An 18,558-nucleotide genomic window follows, 5' to 3' on the forward strand; every position below is an offset into this window, starting at 1 on the left:
AAAGTTCAGCTTGGTGGGACTTGTTCATCGCTTCTTTACTGAAACCAAAGAAGCAGGAATCTGCAGCTTTGAAGACTTCCAGGTTGTGTTCATCTTTGATGGTCTGGATGAGTGTCGACTTCCTCTGGACTTCCACAAAACTACAATCCTAACTGACCCTAGAAAGTCCACCTCAGTGGATGTGCTGCTGATAAACCTCATCAGGGGGAAACTGCTTCCCTCTGCTCGCCTCTGGATAACCACACGACCTGCCGCAGCCAATCAGATCCCTCCTGACTGTGTTGGCATGGTGACAGAGGTCAGAGGGTTCACTGACCCACAGAAGGAGGAGTACTTCAGGAAGAGATGAGGAGATGAGGAGCAGGCCAGCAGGATCATCTCCCACATCAAGACATCACGAAGCCTCCACATCATGTGTCACATCCCAGTCTTCTGCTGGATCACTGCTACAGTTCTGGAGGATGTGCTGGAAACCAGAGAGGGAGGACAGCTGCCCAAGACCCTGACTGAGATGTACATCCACTTCCTGGTGGTTCAGGCCAAAGTGAGGACGGTCAAGTATGATGGAGGAGCTGAGACAGATCCACACTGGAGTCCAGAGAGCAGGAAGATGATGGAGTCTCTGGGAAAACTGGCTTTTGATCAGCTGCAGAAAGGAAACCTGATCTTCTATGAATCAGACCTGACAGAGTGTGGCATCGATATCAGAGCAGCCTCAGTGTACTCAGGAGTGTTCACACAGATCTTTAAAGAGGAGAGAGGACTGTACCAGGACAAGGTGTTCTGCTTCATCCATCTGAGTGTTCAGGAGTTTCTGGCTGCTCTTCATGTCCATCTGACCTTCATCAACTCTGGACTCAATCTGCTGGAACAACAACAAACAACATCCAAGAAGTCTGAAACAGGAGAATCTGCAAAGAAACACTTCTACCAGAGTGCTGTGAACAAGGCCTTACAGAGTCCAAATGGACACCTGGACTTGTTCCTCCGCTTCCTCCTGGGTCTTTCACTGCAGACCAATCAGACTCTCTTACGAGCCCTGATGACACAAACAGGAAGTAACTCACAGACCAATCAGGAAACAGTCCAGTACATCAAGGAGAAGCTCAGTAAGAATCTGTCTGCAGAGAAAAGCATCAATCTGATCCACTGTCTGAATGAACTGAATGATCGTTCTCTAGTGGAGGAGATCCAACAATACAGGACTTCAGGAAGTCTCTCCACAGGCAAACTGTCTCCTGCTCAGTGCTCAGCTCTGACCTTCATCTTACTGTCATCAGAAGAAGATCTGGATGAGTTTGACTTCAAGAAATACTCTGCTTCAGAGGAGGCTCTTCTGAGAATGCTGCCAGTGGTCAAAGCCTCCAACAAAGCTCTGTGAGTAAACATGTTGTCATCGCTTCATTGTTAAAATCATGGGAAATAAATCAGAAATGCTGAGTTCAAAGAGCACTGTAACATCTTTTTTTAAAATAGTGAATTAAATGATCATCAGTCACTCAGTAAATATATGGTAGTTTTAATGTTTCACTCCAGCATTTCTAAAACACACTTTGTTCTGTAACTCTTATCAAAGGACAATCCAGACCCAGCCTATAAGAACATGAGCTCTGATGCTTCAGCCCCTCTGACAGGTTTATTATCCTCAGCTTGTTCATTTGTCTCCAACTCCAGGAGTTTGGTTGTTTTATTCTAAAGCACAAACTTCACCTGCCAGACTTCACCTACATCTTTTTCTGATGTTCATAATTTAAGTTCAAGTTTGTATCTCACTTTCAGTGCACACCCTCCCTTTTTAAATATAAATCTCTGCTGTGCTGTCATGTTTTCATCCTGTATGGAGGGAGAAACTCGGTCTTCATTACTGAAATTGCCTCTAAGGTCGTGTTTCTTGTCAGTAACCATATGTAACTGTAAGGCTTCCATAACCAGTGTTCCCACAGAATTACTCTCTGGGTCCTCTACAGTTTCCTCCCACTGTCCACAGACATGCAGTTAGATTACCTGCTGATCTAAACTTCATGCAGGTGTGAGTGAGAGTGGTTGTCTGTCCCTCTGTGGGCTTAGTGGAAGAGACTGGATGGATCTCTGCTTTGTCTTTGATATATGCTGACAGCAAACATTCTCCATGAAGTCTGCATTTTCAATTTAATTCAATTTTATTTATATAGCTCCAAATCACAACAAAAGTCGCCTCAAGGCACCTCATAGATACAGAGAAAACCCCAACAATCATATGACCCCCTATGAGCAAGCACTTTGGCGACAGTGGGAAGAAAAAACTCCCTTTTAACAGGAAGAAACCTCCAGCAGAACCAGGCTCAGGGAGGGGCGGGGCCATCTGATGCGACCGGTTGGGTTGAGAGAAGGAAGACAGGATTTCAGCTCATTTCCTTTATACACACCTTTAACAGGAAGAGTTTTATACAGCTAGTGTTTAAAATCAAGTGTTATTCACAATACACAGGTAATGAGCATGATTATTGAATTAGTAAGATTTTCTAAAATAATTGTTTTAGTTAATATTGTATGACAGTGTACACAGAATTATTAGCTCAGTAGGCAGAGTGGTCGCCCCATGATCATAAGGTCAGGGGTCGAATCCACCGAATAGTTACCTTGTGGTACCCCTGAGCAAAGTACCATCAAGGTACCAATCGTGTGCACTGGATTGGTAGCACTCATAGTCTCAAAGGTTTAAAATTAAAAAAAGGTTCAACATATAAACAAATTTAATTTGATCACATATATTCTTTGTTTTTTTTGTTTTTGTTTTTTCCCTTTCTCTCACAGACTGAGCAGCTGTAACGTCTCAGAGGAAGGCTGTGAAAATCTGTTGTCAGTGGTCAGCTCCCAGTCCTGTAGTCTGAGAGAGCTGGACCTGAGTACCGACAGCCTGAAGGCTTCAGCAGTAAAGCTTCTGTCTGCTGCAGTGGAGAGTCCACATGCCAAACTGAATGTTCTGAGGTCAGATCAATTTGTATTCTGTTTAGTTCTGTTTGTTTGTGTTTGATGTTTGTTTTTGTTTATGTCTTTATCCAGTTATCCTTGTTTCATAGCATTTTTATTCATTTCCAAGTTACAGTGAAGTTTTACTAACCTGCTCAGCACAAGACAATAAGCTATTGCACCTTGATTACACTTTAACAACAATCTTTATTCATGTTTATATCTTCAGACTTAACATCTGTGAACTCTCAGAGGAAAACTGTGAAGCTCTGTCCTCAGTTCTCAGCTCGCAGTCCTCTAGTCTGACAGAGCTGGACCTGAGTATCAGAAAGCTGCAGGATTCAGGAGTGAAGCTTCTGTCTGCTGGACTACAACGTTTAAACTGTAAACTGAATACTCTGAGGTCAGATCAGAAAACATTTAGTTTTTAGCATTATTAATTAAAGTTCATACATATGATGTTGTATTTTAGTATGTTTATGTTTCCTTTAAAAACAGAAAGTCAAGATTTAATGTTGTGAAATGTATTAACAAACTCTACATGAGTATTTGTTGTATAGACTGTCTTTTATTTTTCAGACTGAGTGGCTGTAACCTGTCAGAGAGAAGCTGTGAAGCTCTGTCCTCAGTCCTCAGCTCCCAGTCCTCCAGTCTGAGAGAGCTGGACCTGAGTAACTCTGACCTGCAGGATTCAGGAGTGAAGCTTCTGTCCGCTGGACTAAAGAGTTCACAGTGTGCAGTGGAAACTCTCAGGTCAGGATTCAAACTTTTCCACAGATGATCATTTGAAATGTGATTTATATTATTGTATAAACAGGTAACTTTTACAGCTGTCAAGTGAACTTTTATTCACATTTGAGTGGATAATTGGACTCTGAATTACTAAAAGTTGTTATAGTCATGTCTTTGTTTATTTAAAAAAATACTTCATGAACTGCCTAATTTAAAGATTTAGGCTCCTTTGGGCCCATAATATATATATTTGATTTCTTTAGGAATGAAATTAGGAGGATATTGGCGACTGCTGATTGGTTCGCTGTTTGTTTTTTATTCACAGTACCTACTTAATTTTAAAGGCTGATTTCTCAAAATGAGACGTTTATCTTTTCTTCTACAACACTTGGAGCCACCAAATCTTCTTGCTTCATTTATTCATTACAGTTTGATTTAAAGAATATGAGAGAAAGAAAGGGATGACTGGGTGAGCTCCAGTGGTTCATCCCAGCAGAGAGAGCGGCACACTGGGCTGCAAATGATCACAGTAGTAATGGCCATAGTTTGATAAAACAGGCAGTCTTACCCTGTAGATAATACAGGGTTCTGGTGCCGATGTGGGGGAGGGGAGTCGCCCGGTACTAACTACATACTACTAACTACCTCATCCAGATGTCTTCCCTACTAAACCTGATAAGAAGTAACTGCAGTAGCCTTATAGGTCAAATCAGTTTCACCTGTTAAAGGTAGCTCCACTATTAATGGTGTCACTTGTTATTTCTGGGATGAGTTTAGTAGCCTGAACAGCTGCTCAAAGGAAAGGTTATTTTTATTATTATTATTATTTAATTATTAAGTCCGGGGTAACCTGCAAGAGCTGTTTGCACAAAGAATAATACTCAGACTTTTAGGTTTTATCGTTTCACACAAGGTTTAAAAATGAATGTTCACAATTGAATTGCAAAAATTGTTATTGAGCTAATACTGATGTAGTTGTTATCTTTGGTAAGGAGAGGTTGGAGGAAGAATGAGCACAGTCAGGCATATTCATAAAAATTCACAAGGGCTTCCGGTTAAAGTAAGATCAGCTGATTACCTCAAAACAAATTGTTTGCTATAGAACGCAGCTCCCAGTCTTCATTAATATCATGTACTGTAACTTCCAAGTAACCATGGTTACCCAGCCACGCCCAGTAGTCTCCAGAGACACCAACAGCTGGTGCACGTTGTAACGCTGTGGCTTTCATAGTCTCTCCTTTTTCTACAGCTCATGTGTTCTTCTTGTGACGGTGCGTCTTGAGGCTCATACATGTCGTCATTTGTTGATCCTAAGAACGTTCCTCAGACCGACTTCTTCAACAACACTAATCGGCCTGCAGTTTGTAGCTACTCACTTCACTGTGGCGTTTGTTAGCTTGTCTTTCTTTGGTTTATCTAGACTCCTCCCACAAGCTGATCCTACGTAGTCTGCCCAAGCCTCCCACCTCTGTTTGTTTGGGTGGTTTGTTTGCTGCCATCAACAGCGTGTAATGCATTTAAGTGATACTTCAGACATGAAGTACTGCGACAATAAAAAACTCAACTTTGCTTAAAAATAACTTTAGTTGTATCAACACTGCCCTCTGGAATAATTAGACTTTGGTGACAAACTGGTGTGATCTCCATGTTTCCTTTGTTGGACTGTGGGCGAGTGTCAGAACTGAATGTACTGAGTAACATGTGGAGTTTAAATATGTGTCAGTTCCAGTTTTAGAGCTCTAAAGTGCAGCTATCATGTTAGGAATATGTTAGGAATAGACAGGAACACTGAGCACACTGAGGTCAAATCTTTATTTATCCAGTTCATCTGTAGGCTGAGCTCAGTCCATCCATTTAGTGAAATGATGTTTAAAGGTCTCCTTGTTCTGTGAGCGTGCACAGATCCTGAAGCAGAAAGCCTGGGTTAACAGAGAAATGATCATCACTGTGATGATGCTCACCATCTCTGACTGGGATTTGAGGTTTTGTCAAAGCAGCAAAGAAAGCCTGGCTATGTTGGACTGGGTGTGGAAGCAGCTCCCAGTTTGAGTTCAGGAGACAGACACCCTCTCTACTTTGACGATCAGCTTCAAACTTTCCTTTTTGATAAAACTTATAGTTAGAGCTGGATCAGGTGACCCTGAACCATCACTTAGTTATGCTGCTATAGAGATGGATAACAGATGGATTGTTGTTTTGTGTGTCTGCAGTCTGTCAGGCTGTCTGATCACAGAGGAAGGCTGTACTTCTCTGGCCTCAGCTCTGACCTCCAACCCCTCCCATCTGAGAGAGCTGGACCTGAGCTACAATCATCCAGGTCCCTCAGGAATGAAGCTTCTGTCGGCTGGACTGAAGGATCCAGGCTGGAGACTGGACACTCTCAGGTATGGAGAGAATGTCTGATATAGGAGGAAGAGCTGGAATCATTTCCTGTGTCTTTCACTCACTTCCTGTTTGTTTCCTGCAGATGAGACATGAACAATCACACATGCAGGAATATTTTCAGGGACAGACACACTAGTCTAGCTGGATAGTTCATGGATATTTATGTAGGGGTCTCCAAGGAGTCTGGTTGCAGGAACATTTAGGTCACAGGTGTACCTGAGATAGATACCAGTGTACCTAATAAAGTGTCAGCCATGTGTATGTTTCCCATGCTGTATGTCCACAGTGACAGAAGGATGAAACAAGGCTGTGAATCATTTCAGTCTGTGTTTGTGACAAAGAGGCAGACAGGAGCAGCTAACATTTGGAAATGGAAGCTTAAATAATGACAAACTCTACATTCACAGCTGAATTTGCAATAGATTTGTTATCAAGTGCACATTTAGCAGCTAATGCTAATACTGTTTTCCCTTTGCTTTCTACAACTTCAGCAGCTATTGCTAAGTAGGCCACTTTGCTCTGCTAAGGATTTGTGTGACCATGATGGAAACTCTGATAAGCTAATGCTGCTAAGCTAATGCTATTTATGGGCCCTGTTAGAATCAATATTTCATTCTCATTCTGTTGTTTGAGAAGAATATTAATGTCTCACGTCATTATAACACAAGAGAAAGGGGTATTAGCGTTAGGTACTAATGCTTATTCACCTCAAATTAGCTTTAGCTTCTAATGGGAGCCTACTTAGCATAAACCCTTCACATTGTTGTAATGCAAGGGAAAAGAGTCACTTATGGCAGCCTATTTAGCATTAACGTCACATCATTATAACACAAGAGAAAAGGGTATTAGCATTAGCTACTAGTGCTTATTCACCTCAAATTACCTTTAGCTACTAATGGCAGCCTACTTAACATTAACTCCTCACTAATGTAATGCTAACTCGCATCAAATTAGCAATAGTTATTAACGGTAACACACATCACATTGTTAAAATGTAAGAAAAAACATTGTTAGCATTAGCGATTTAAATTAGCATTACCTAATAACAGCAGCCTTCTTAGCATTAGCTACTCACATTGTTATAATGCAAGGGAAAATAGTTAGCATTATTTGATAATGCTAATTCACATCAAATTAGCAATAGTTATTAACGGTAACACACATCACATTGTTAAAATGTAAGAAAAAACATTGTTAGCATTAGCGATTTAAATTAGCATTACCTAATAACGGCAACCTACTTAGTATTAACTGGTCACATTGTTATAAAGCAAGAAAATATGGTATTAGCATTAGCTGCCAATTCCTATTCACCTAAAATTAGCATTACCTGCTAATGGCAGTCTACTTAGCATTAACTCCTCACTAATGTAATGCTAATTCACTTCAAATTAGCTTTAGCTTTAGCATTAGCTGCTAGCATCAGCCTACCTAGCACTAGCTGCTCGCATTGTTAAAAGGGAAGAGAAAACAATATTAGCATTAGCTGGTAATAATTATTCACCCCTAATTAGAATTAACCACTAATGGCAGCATACTTAGCATTAACTCCTCACATCGTTATAACTCAAATGATGCTAACTTGCATTAAATTAGACTGCTGTTATTAGCTAATGCTATTTAGAACAGGGCTCTAGAGTGCGACCAATTTGGTCGCAAATGCAACCAAATTTTTCAGTGGTGCGACTAAAAAAAAAAATTTGGTTGCACCTGTGCGACCAAATGTTCGGGTAGCAAAAAAAAAAAAAAATCTGCAACCTTCCCTGTGGTCAACAACAGACACACATTTTGCCCCTATCGTGGACTAAACCAATCAGAGATAGTCAGGGGCGGGACCTCTCTGATTGGCCGTGGTCCAGTTGAAAGTGCAGGTGGAAGTGGGAGGTGAGTAGCTTGAATAAAGCGATATCAATTCATTAAATCCTGAATCGACTTTTAAATATAACTGTGTTTTGCCAGAAATGTCAGATTCTCAGATTAAAGCTCACAAAACCATTTCAACAACAACCAAACAGCAGATGAGAGCAGGTACACGGACTCCACACAAAGACGTAAACACAGAGCGGACCGACGCGTCAGGATCAGCTTTGTCTTTCTCGGCTTTCTCACCCGACGGCCTGCAGACGGACACGCTGTCGGAGCTTAGCGATCCTGATGCGTCCGGTCCGCGCTGTGTTCACGTCTTTTTGTGCTGATTCTGAGCTGCAGGTTTTGTCTCTCTCCAACCAAAATTCACCGAGCTGAATTTTGCTGTTTTGCTTCCACGACTATTAAAATCACACTTCATGCACAGTTAGCTATCTCTCTCTCTACTTCAAGAACAGTTTCCCGTCTCCAATCTCTGTTTTCTGTATTATTCATTCGCTTATTACCCACCAGTCTACCGTTGTTTACAGCGCTGCGGCTGCTGTCCATTTCTTTTTTTCACTTAAATGACCTCGGACAAGAAAGCCTGTTTTTTTCTGCTGTTCAATACTGAAGAAATTTTAACTTTATATGCAGAACATTGTAGAATATTTTTAAGGTTATCTGCTATAAAAAGCCAGACCAGGAAAATCTCCTTCATGTTTTTCTGTGTTTTATTCTCAGTTACTTTCACACAAAGGCATCTGCTGTGATGTTCACAATTCTGAGGAAGTCAGTACTGATAAATGATCAGAATTATAATATTTCTGACTGTCTGAGGCTAAGTTGAATCGAATCGGGACTTTGAAAACCGGAATCAAATGGATTATAGAAATCAGTGATGATACCCAGCCCTAGTGAGCAGCCTAGGCACGACAGACGTGGATGTAGCTGTAATAGGAAAAGAACTATTGCTAACTTTTCTGTTAAGGCCTGATCCTTCTGAAATTCATAGCCAGTGCTCTGACACGGTGTCATCAATCTTTGAATGCTGAAAAAGCACAGTGTATCCAGAAAAACACATTATATTATATCAATTATTATAAAATTTGTGTGCGCCTTACTTTTGTGCCGATACGCCTAACTTTAAAAAGTTAGGCGTATCGGTACGCCCATGGCAAAAAGTTAGTCTAGAGCCCTGTAGAAGTAGCTGCTCACATTGTTATAAAGCAAAGGAAAACAATATGAGCATTAGGTTCTAATGCGTATTTGCCTTAAATTAGACGTAGGTGCTAATGGCGGCCTACTTAGCATTTGCACCTCAGATTGTTGTAATGCTAGGGAAAAGAGTGTTAGCATTGGCCGTTCACATTGTTATAAAGTTAAGGGAAATAGTGTTAGCATTAGCTACTCACATTGTTAAAAAGTAAGTGTTAGCATTAGTGCATAATGCTAATTCACATCAAATGAGCATTGGTTAATAACGGCAGCCTATTTAGCATTAGCAGATAATGTTGACCTTGGCCCACTGGAAAAGTTAAGAACTAAAGATTTAGGAGTGTTTCTCGATAGCTCTTTCTCATTTGAGAAACAAATAAATTCTGTTATTAAAACCAGCTGTAAGGTTTATATTGTTGATTGTCATTTATGCTTAGAAATATTTACTCATATATGCTTAGAGTTGTATAATCGATTGCATGATGATAGAGGTTTGATCCTCAGTAGTCTGTAAAGACTCTGTGTGCCTTCCAGAGTGCTCTGGCTTGCACACACCACTTGGGGCCATGAGAGAGGTCGTACCCTCTCTTACTGATTTATGGTGTAGGACAGGGGTCTCAAACTCAATTTAGCTGGGGGCCGCTGCAGGCAGAGTCTGGGTGAGGCTGGGCCGCATTAGGTTTTCCACAAGAAAGGCATGGTTAAAAAATTCCAATCTTCTCAAATCTCTTTATTTTTATTTTTTAACACAAAATATGAAAAATAAATAAACAAATTAAGAATTAATAAGAAAATAAATCAATCTGTAATACATAAATAAAATAATAATAAGATATTTTTCAGTCTTCTATATCTGCTGTGTTTAGATTGAAATGTCTGTATTAACAGTTCTATAACCTTCTTCTGAACATGAATGGAACACTGTAGAAAATGAACTGTTCTTCTGAACATGGCTTCTCTTGCCTGCTCCTTGCTGCTAGAGACCTGGCAGCGTTTCCTCTCGCATAGCCGAGCCAGATTTGGCCTGAGGGAGGAAGCAGTTGCGGCCCTCGGTATGTCTTGAAGATGATCATCCGTAAGTCTGGACCTGTACTTGGACTTATTGAAGTTCAAAGTGGAGAAGAGCTTTTGGCACAAGTATGTGCTACCAAAAAGGCACATGGTCCGCTTGAACATTCGGGAAAGCCGAGGGAAACTAGGGCTCAAGTCTCTCAAAAATTGTCCAAGCTTGTCTGCTTTTCCACTCACCTCCCTGAACTTTGCTTTGAGTTCAGAGTTGCACTGCAGCTCAATGAGCTCCATTTGAAGCACAGAAGGGGCATCTTGCACATCAAAGGAGAAGGGGTCCGCAAAAATGTGAAAGGTGGCTCTGTGTGTCTTGAAGTCAGCAAATCTGTGATCAAATTCCTCCTGTAGCCTCAAAATGACATCAACATACTCGTCAGCACTGAATGGTGTGCCTGCATCCACAAGTGCCTTGCATGCTGGGAAATGGCAAAGGTTTGTCTGAGAGAGCTGAGCTTTCCAGAGCGCCAGTTTTGTGGAGAATGCTCTCACGTTGTCATAGACAGCACTGACAAGTTGCCCCTGGCCTTGTAACGTCTTGTTCAGTACATTAAGCTCATGTGTCATATCAACAAGAAAAGCTGAGTCCATGAGCCATTTGGGATCAGTTAGCACAGGAACACTAACTCCATCCTTCTCCATGAAGGCTTCACTTCTGCTCTCAACTCAAAAAGTCTCTTTAATACATTTCCCCTGCTGAGCCAACGTACCTCAGTGAAGTCGAGCACATCCCCATATTCTGACTCCATTTCCTCTAAAAATTATTCTCTTTGGTTGCTTTCTTGGAGAAATCTTGCTGCCTCAGTAGATCTGTTTTAAGACTGGCAACCCGGTTCGCTCTCTCGTCTCCCTGGTATTTTGCATCCAGCTCAGCATGTCTAGTTGTGTAATGACGTTTCAAATTGTATTCCTTGTGCAGCGCAACTTTCTCTGTGCAAATAAGACAGGTCGGGGTGCCCCTGTGCTCAACAAAGAAATATTGCATTTCCCACTTTTCCTGAAATTGTCGGTGCTCATCACCAACCTTTCTCTTCACCGCAGGCTTTGAAAAAGACATGTTTGGGGCTATGTGACATTTATAATTCTACTTGGTGTCACTGTCGCATTGAAGGTTCAATCAAGCGTTTAGCCGACGGACGGGGAACGTCTCAACGCGTAGAGAACGTCATTTCTGCTTCTTTTTCTTGCAACCGTAGCACGGCGATCGGCAGATAAAAAGCCGGTGTTGTGCCAAAGTAGTTACCCCCGTCAAAAATTGTTTCCCCATTCACGGGAGCGCGCAAAGTAGGAGGAGCCACTTGCCTAGCTCCGTTCTGTACGCTACTTGTCACTGATCTGCAGTCGACGCGATAAAGAGCGAAGCTATCACGAATGAGTTCATTTGCAAAATCAATCTCAGTATAACCAATAAGTACAGTAACTTTGGAGACGATGTCTTATTCACAGCATAAGTTATGGAGGGATACAAAATTTATCAGGCTGTGTGGCATCGGCTGCCAAAATGTGTGTCCCCCCCATCAATGATGCACCTTGGCGTTGCTATCACGAAAGAGTTTATCTGCAAAATAAATAACAGTATAACCAATAAGTACAGTAACTTTGGAGACCATTTGGTTTCTTTAGACTTCTTAATTTAACATCTACATCTATATATGTAGATATGTGTTCTCGACAATGTGTGCCATAAGAACACTAGCTGTGGACCTTTAGTGTCAACTATGTACAAGCGAAACAAATAAACACATCTTCTGGTGGTGGGCTTTTCACACAGAGCTGGTGGAACCACCGCAAACACATCTCACACTGAATCTGTAAAAAAAAAAATAATTACAAATCCCAATGTTAAAATTTCATTTATGGGAATTGATCATAACATTTAGCAGTCTTTCTTGATGTCATTACCCATTTGTTTTCAGTTTCATGCTCTTCTTCCCCGCAGAAATGACAGATGTTTGTCAAGTCATCTGTTTTAAAAAGTGAAAAAATAGCACATAGAGTATACTACCTACTGCACTTATTACTTCATTCAAACAACTATATGGTTTGTTTCTACAGCCATCATGATGAAAATATTCATGATGTGAGAACATTGAATGGTGGAAAATGAGTTACCTGTCTCTAGGAGAAGAGTGGTGGCAATTTGCAGCCTGTGTGTGTTTATGGCCTTTTTTGTAGACGGAAAGTTTATTGACTCTTTTCGCAAGATCTTTTCAGCAAACTGAAAAAGAGATTCTAAGATGACTAAATAGGCTAATATCGTAAATGTTATTTTATAGTTTTCTGTGAATCAATTTCTTTCTTTTATTGTGTCTTATATTCCTTTTCCTGTCATTAACATTTATTACAACACAACATTTCCAATATTCTCGTATATATGTATGTATTACGGTTAAGACTCGTACTTTCAATGCAAAGACTCCACATGAGGCAGCGTCCACTTGTTTTGGGTGTTTGACTGTGTCACAAGTCCATCTTGAGACGTTGCATCCTTTTTTTCGCATGAATGCCCTGAAAGACAAGTACAATAAAAACAAATAACATGTTTTAAAATTTTGGTGACACAAGAAGGTGAACAGTATGGAGAGCTTAAATGTCTGTTGAACATCAAGTTAAGAATTGACCACACTGTTTTGTTAAAATCATTACTTTTTAAAAGTCTACAACGCATTTCCGTGGACAATTACTTGTGCTTTTTTCCCGTTTCCGCCCATGATATAGAAATCAATCACTTAATTTAAAGGTCAAGCTAATTAAATCGGTTAGTGCAAATTAAGACTACACATTATGCCATTGTATATGTGTTAATATATATGTATTGATGACATTTATAAACGCTACAAAGTTGCAGTTATTACCTTCAATGTCGTAAATAGCAGCTTTTCGTCGGAGAAGAAATTTCTCTTTCTTCGTAAAAAGCGCTGGATACTCGCCTTTCAGTTTATATGCAACCAAAATCTTGTACTCGTCTGGTTCCATCCTCTTGTGGTGTTTGTTATTTTCGAAAACAAATTGTAAAAAAATCTTTTAGTTAGCTCAGAGGCACTCTGGTTTTCGGTTCGTGCATCATCATAGATTGGGGGGGGGGCACACATTTTGGCAGCTGATGCCACACAGCCTGATAAATTTTGTATCCCTCCATAACTTTTGCTGTGAATAAGACATCTTCTCCAAAGTTACTGTACTTATTGGTTATACTGTGACTTATTTGGCAAATATACCCTTTGTGGTGGCAAAGGCAATATGGATTACAGATTGGGGGGGGGCACACATTTTGGCAGCCGATGCCACACAGCCTGATAAAATCTGTATCCCTCCATAACTTTTGCTGTGAATAAGACATCTTCTCTGAAGTTACAGTACTTATTGGTTAGATTGAGATTGATTTTGCAAATGAACTCATTCGTGATAGCTTCGCTACAAAGTGTAAACCGAGTGTAAATTCACTGGAGAGCGACGTGTTTCCATCTGGTTTTACAGTATTATAGTATCAAAGTCTTTTGCTAGACAAAGTATTCCCAGCAGGTTATTTAAGTGTACAGTATAAGGTAAACTGTCTTCCACACGGCACATTACAATGTCACGAAACTAATATTAAATTCATCGAGTCTGCTGTTTTCCAGCTTTTACTCTTTATCGCGTCGACTGCAGATCAGTGACAAGTAGCGTACAGAACGGAGCTGTGCAAGTGGCTCCTCCTACTTTGCGCGCTCCCGTGAATGGGGAAACAATTTTTGACGGGGGTAACTACTTTGGCACAACACCGGTAGCAGTCTCCTTTGTTTTTACGCTCGATGTTCATGTCTTTCATGACTACACAAACACCGTGGCGTTTGCAGATGGTAGAAAGTGCAGGGATAGCGAGCGCAAAAAAGGCGACTGCTCACGGCGCCGGGCTGTTGTTACAGGAGAAAGAAGCGGGAACGACACCGTGACATATAACAAATAACATCAGCTGTTTCTGATGTTAGTTGTTTTGACTGCTTTTACATTATATTGAAATATATGTAATGTTCATGTGAGAGTTAATATGAGATCTCTCTCTGTGGAAAATAACTTTAAATCCCACTGACGTGTGTATAAATCTATATACGTATAATGTCCCGCTGGGCAGCAACTTAAAAAAACAACTTTTCTTGAAGTGTTGTGAACGCAGCGCGCTGGGGCGGATGTCGGCGTTTGCCCAATAGAAAGGAGGAAGCCAGCCAGGCACAGGAAAGAAAGAAACACTCCAGGGCAACGCTGCTGGAACTTTGACTCATTGAGAAATGTTTCCCTGCTTGCATCAAGCCCGGCTGGTGTCCCCTGAGATCCATATCCCACCCTGATTGGTGGGTTAATTCAGCTCCGCCCACAACACTGTAAAGTGTCATACATTATCAAACTAACATTACATTTTCATATTAAGGTGGGGCCAAAAACTATCGTCCTGCGGGCCGCAATTGGCCCGCGGGCCGTGAGTTTGAGACCCCTGGTGTAGGAGGACACCTACTCTGTGTCTGGTTAAGTATAAGAGCCCTTTGTTAGGGGGACCGCTGGACTCTTAGCACCAGCTTTGGGGTCACAGGGTCACATCTGGAACACACACACACACACACACACACACACAGACACACACACACACACACACACTCACGTACACACAGACACACACACTCACGTACACACACACACACACACACTCACGTACACACACAGACACACACACACACACACACACACACACACACACACACAGACACACACACACACACACACACAGACACACACACACACAGACACACACAGACACACACACACACAGACACACACACACACACACACACACTATGCACAGACTGGTACTCTTTGTTCATACCTGTGTAAGACGTCATAATGAACTTGTGCATATTCATGTAAGCTCAATAAAGAGCAGTGTTACGAGGGAGCAGACGAGAGCGACTGAGGTCAAGTGAAGGAACGGCGCTGTCACAGTTCTCTCCCTCATCAATTGTCTGGTTCCAGCGGTGGGTCTGTGCTAGACGACCCATCACCAGCTTTTTCCACTGGTTACCAGTACGTGGTAGAATCCACTTCCAGATCTGGTTGTCTTTAAATCTGTGAATGGATTGGCTCCATCTTATCTCTCTTTAACAAAAGAATCCAAGTGGAGCCCTCAGGTCTGCAGATAAGCAGCTTCTGACCAGAACTAGACGTAAAAACAGAGGTGAGCTTTATCGATGGCTGCAGCCAAACTCTGGAACAGTCGCCCTTCACATCAGGTCGTCACCAACACTGGACATTTTTAAAAGCCGGTTGGAAACACATTTGTACTCTGTAGCTTTCAATCCTGACCAGTCTTTATAGTCATTACTGTGTATGTTTCCTATTTTCTCTCTACTCTGTGCAGCACTTTGGCTCAAGCTGTTTTTAAATGTGCTGATAAATAAATGTAGATTTCTTTGAATAAAACAGTGGAGCCGAGCTTTGAGCTCAGTGTGTAAGTGTGTGTGTGAGAGCCATGTAATGTCCATGTGTGCATGCTGACTGTGCTGCTCTGACCCCCCTCCTCCTTTCAGGGTGGAGCCTGCTGGAGTCCGATGGTTGAGACCAGGTCTGAGGAAGTGTAAGTGTGTTTTTAATGGGATTCATGAAAACAAAGCAGCACACATTCAACCATCTTCATCATGTCAGGAGTCATCATCAAAGTGTCAATCAATGAACAGATGATGGATCAATAACTGCAGCTGGATTGTGTTTGTTCTCTCCATCAGATTCCTGTCAACTCACAATCGACACAAACACAGTGAACACAAAGCTCCAACTGTCTGACAACAACAGGAAGGTGACACATGTGGAGGAGGTTCAGTCATATCCTGATCACCCAGACAGATTTGATGTTTATCAGCTGCTGTGTAGAAATGGTCTGACTGGTCGCTGTTACTGGGAGGTCGAGTGGAGAGGAGACGTTTTTATATCAGTGAGTTACAGAAGCATCAGAAGGAAAGGAGACAGTGTGTTTGGACGCAATGATCAGTCCTGGAGTCTGTGGTGCTCTGACGATGGTCCTCATTCTGTCTGGCACAATAACAGAGTAACATCCATCTCCTCCTCCTCCTCTGTCTCTAACAGAGCAGCAGTGTATGTGGACTGTCCTGCTGGCACTCTGTCCTTCTACAGAGTCTCCTCTGACACTCTGATCCACCTCCACACCTTCAACACCACATTCACTCAAACTCTTTATCCTGGGTTTCTGTTCTTAGACTGGTCTCCTGGTTCCTCAGTGTCCCTGTGCTGAGTGGAGTGTAAAGAGTGTCTCCTGTTACAGAAACACTCTGACTGTTGAACAGATAGTTCAGTCTGTACATGTCTGTCTCTTTCACTCACAAACACGTTTTCACATTCATGGATTCAATCAGTTGATGTTTGAAACTCTTCTAAATGATTCCTTGTAAACTTCTTCCTCTTCAGTCACAAACAAACAGGAAGTGATGTCACATGTGTTCCTGTCCACACAGCAGAATGAGTCTATTGCTGACAGTGATGTACAAACAGAGTGAGCATTTCTGAGGCCCAAAATAAACTGAGTAGTTCACTGAATGAACAATGGACTGTGAGCTCAGTTCCTTCATCATTAGTATGGATTATATATGTATATGTATTATATTAGTATCATATATATCAGGTGCTGCTGCTTTCAGTCATTGTGCAAATGTGCTGTTTGTAAGCTTGTAAAGCTGCAGTCAGCTGAGACTGAAGAAGTCACCTGATCAGTGAGCAAACGTTTCTGAAAACGTCCAGATGAACAGAATCAACCTTTTGGGATCAGCCAGCAATGCAGCATCATTGTTGTTCAGCTTCAGAGGTTTGCAGGAATGAACTGATGACCAGAAACAGCTGCAAAGTCCAAGAAAATACCAGCTGGAGTTCAGCTGCATTTGAAGAAGTCAAAGAAAAGTAAGGATGGCAAAGGGCGACGTTTTCTTCCAAAGAGCTGCAAACATGGTCGACGCCTCATTAGAAGAATCATCTGGACATTTGTGAGGAACTCTAACCAAGAAAGCAACGTCACACAGATCCAACAGACAGTTTCCATGACTGCAAGTGTTCAGTGGAAAAACGCTACATTGCATTATTGCATCCTCTCACCACAGGAGGCGCTGTTGGCACCACTGATTGCTGATCAGCTGTTCTCTGATGATCTGATAGATGCTGTGAATAACGGGACTCACTGAACTCTGTGACACAGTGAAGATTACAGAGTTTAACTTCACCCTTTAAGACTGACCACAGAACCAAGTCCGCCAGAGCTTTTGTTATATTTTTACATGCTGTGGAGCCATTTGTGGGAGCATTTCAAGTTGCTATACATCAATACAACTGTTATAGCCCTAATTTTAATAATATGTATGCATTAAGTCCATAGTAACTACATAAATTGCAAAAAAAACCTCTGCTCATCCATCTCTGTGTGTATCAGGATACATTTGGTTCATAATACACAGAAAAATCAGAGTTATTACCTGTAATAAATGTGAAAGATTCCTGCAGTGATAACCAGGCAGGACTGAAACACATCCAAGCTGTCACCACGGTAACAGCACCGCCCATCCACAGGTGAGGGGAGGAGCAAAAAGAGGGACTTTGACCATTTTATACTAAAAACACTCAACTAATGTTTCTAATATGAAACAAATAAGCCCACATTAATGTGAGCGTTTATTAAATAATAATAATGATGATTTCCTCCTGATCTCATTTCCACAGCAGAGAAAACTGTGGTGTATATTGAGGTGGAGGGTGTGGTCTGTGGCTCAGGTGTAGAGTGAGGGTGGGGTGCACCACAGCAGCATGCTGGGACTGCTGAGGGTGGAGGAGGGAGTGATGATGACATCAGAGCTGCAGCACAGAGACCAGTGAACACACAGTCTGTTCATCTTTGCATAGATACAATATACAGCACAATATTGAATGACAGACACGCTGTGGGAGCTTCCACAGATACACTGACGTCAGCATCCAGAGTCCTCCTGCTGCTCCCCCCTCAGAGCCCCGTGATCAGCACCAACACATTCAGTTAGATGACAGAGTCCAGCTGCAGCTAGAATCAGCTCCCCTCTGTGAACAACAGCACAGCGTCAGTGTTTCACACTCAGTGAAAGGAGGAAACAGCAGAAGAACACCATGTGTGCTACGTTTCCCAGGACACACTACAAACTGCACAAATACAGAGCAGCACGTGGAAGGACCTGGAGCTGCATTTACAGAGCTGCAGACAGCGTGATGTCCTGTATGGACAGGTGGAAGGGACCAAGTCCTCAGCTGGAACACTCGTGTTTGTCCACAGACAGGAAACACAGCAGGAAACTTCCTCACAGAAGTGCAGCT

At 41.8% G+C, this 18,558-nt stretch overlaps 2 protein-coding genes across 2 annotated transcripts in view; both read left to right on the forward strand.

Annotated features, from left to right (window-relative positions):
* The window catches only part of LOC146672638 (protein NLRC3-like), a 183,158-nt gene that overhangs the window by 4,645 nt on the left and 159,955 nt on the right, over positions 1-18,558 (forward strand). The gene's annotated exons all lie outside the window — the stretch shown is intronic.
* LOC146672639 (uncharacterized) lies at positions 600-16,549 on the forward strand. The gene is made up of 7 exons (XM_085388019.1): positions 600-1,377; positions 2,794-2,967; positions 3,179-3,352; positions 3,529-3,702; positions 5,892-6,065; positions 15,750-15,796; positions 15,945-16,549. The coding sequence occupies exons 1-7, from the start codon at positions 611-613 to the stop codon at positions 16,466-16,468; spliced, it is 2,034 nt and encodes a 677-aa protein (XP_085244145.1). The 5' UTR covers positions 600-610; the 3' UTR covers positions 16,469-16,549.

Source organism: Rhamphochromis longiceps, linkage group LG3 (assembly GCF_057381845.1).
Source record: "Rhamphochromis longiceps isolate RC_006_pf linkage group LG3, R_longiceps_female_GT1.1, whole genome shotgun sequence".
NCBI classification, from domain to species: domain Eukaryota; kingdom Metazoa; phylum Chordata; class Actinopteri; order Cichliformes; family Cichlidae; genus Rhamphochromis; species Rhamphochromis longiceps.